Source organism: Penaeus monodon, chromosome 29 (assembly GCF_015228065.2).
Source record: "Penaeus monodon isolate SGIC_2016 chromosome 29, NSTDA_Pmon_1, whole genome shotgun sequence".
NCBI lineage: Eukaryota > Metazoa > Arthropoda > Malacostraca > Decapoda > Penaeidae > Penaeus > Penaeus monodon.
In genome coordinates this window covers 20,146,223-20,147,395 of record NC_051414.1, presented here as the reverse complement: position 1 = coordinate 20,147,395, position 1,173 = coordinate 20,146,223, and the positions used below count along the sequence as shown (strand labels likewise).

Genomic DNA, 1,173 nt, shown 5'->3' with positions numbered 1-1,173 from the left:
CGCATACACACACACATATTGTAGATATTTTTTTCTATTATATCAGAAATACAATATTCACTGACGATTGGCTCTCACTCCAATTCTAAAAAAAAGATCAAGTATTTGCAGATGATACCAATACAGTCAGTTTCTGTTTATGAAAAACACTAGTGGCCACATCTTTTAAACTTACAAAAAACCTAATAACAGGTTGCACTGTACAGCCTGACTGTCACTGTTTAGCATACCTCGAAGCCAAACATGAAATATTGATGAACCACGTCTCTGGTTACTAAATGAAGTTGCCGCCGTTCTCCATCTTCTAGGTTCGGCATCACTAGTTCTAGATCTGTCATACTTTCCACTTGTTGGATATTATTCTGAAGACTATTGCACAGTTCTAGAGCCTCTTTCTGAAATGAGAATTTAATGCAGTGAGAAAAGAAAGAGAAGAAGAACAAGAAACTTCTTCCAATGATCAAATCTATGTTAACATCAATCTATTTAGAAATGTGTTCTAACCTTTAGTTCATCAATGGAATGAGTAATGGCTTTGTTGGGGGTTGTCTGATCGTGCACTAAAATTACAGTGTTGCCCATGCAGTGAAGAAATTCTCTCCGGACTGGCACGAGCATTGTCCCTGTAGACACAACCACCATCATACTTGTCACCTGAAAAGAACAGCTTCAAGTAGAGCATTTTTTCTGTTTAAATCCTAAGCAACCTCTTCTATCACAGTATCTTTTGACATATGGACATACATCAACTGACAGGAAAAAATATAACAATATCAACATTATTCGTGTTTATAATTTTCAAATAATGTATATAATGATTCAATTATACATAAACTAAATTACACTTCTAGTATAATTTGGAAAAACAATCATAACATTCACAGTAATGTCACCTGTACTCTAGAAAGTGTAATTGTGCAATCTGCTGTAGGTTCTATTTTGATCAGATCGCCAGTCCACAAAGTGTGAAGACTATCCCCCTCGTCACACCTCATGAGCACCAGATAACCCCCCTCTTCATCTGATTCATGCTCGATGCCTATGCCACCAACCCTCATGTCCAGCAAGTGCCAGATGTATTCCTTTTTCTCCTTGATGCGGGCTGCAAGAGAATTTCGTGAAAGTAACTGGTATTATAATACACACAAATAAATATGAAAAAGAAAATGAAAA

The 1,173-nt window shown here is 36.4% G+C and overlaps 1 protein-coding gene across 1 annotated transcript in view; it reads right to left on the bottom strand.

Annotated features, from left to right (window-relative positions):
• The window catches only part of LOC119591999 (mitogen-activated protein kinase kinase kinase 4-like), a gene marked incomplete in the record, with an annotated part of 37,888 nt that overhangs the window by 22,729 nt on the left and 13,986 nt on the right, over positions 1–1,173 (bottom strand). The window contains 3 exon segments of the mRNA XM_037940768.1: positions 231–395; positions 505–654; positions 894–1,102. Of these exon segments, the coding sequence (XP_037796696.1) occupies positions 231–395; positions 505–654; positions 894–1,102 (524 nt within the window).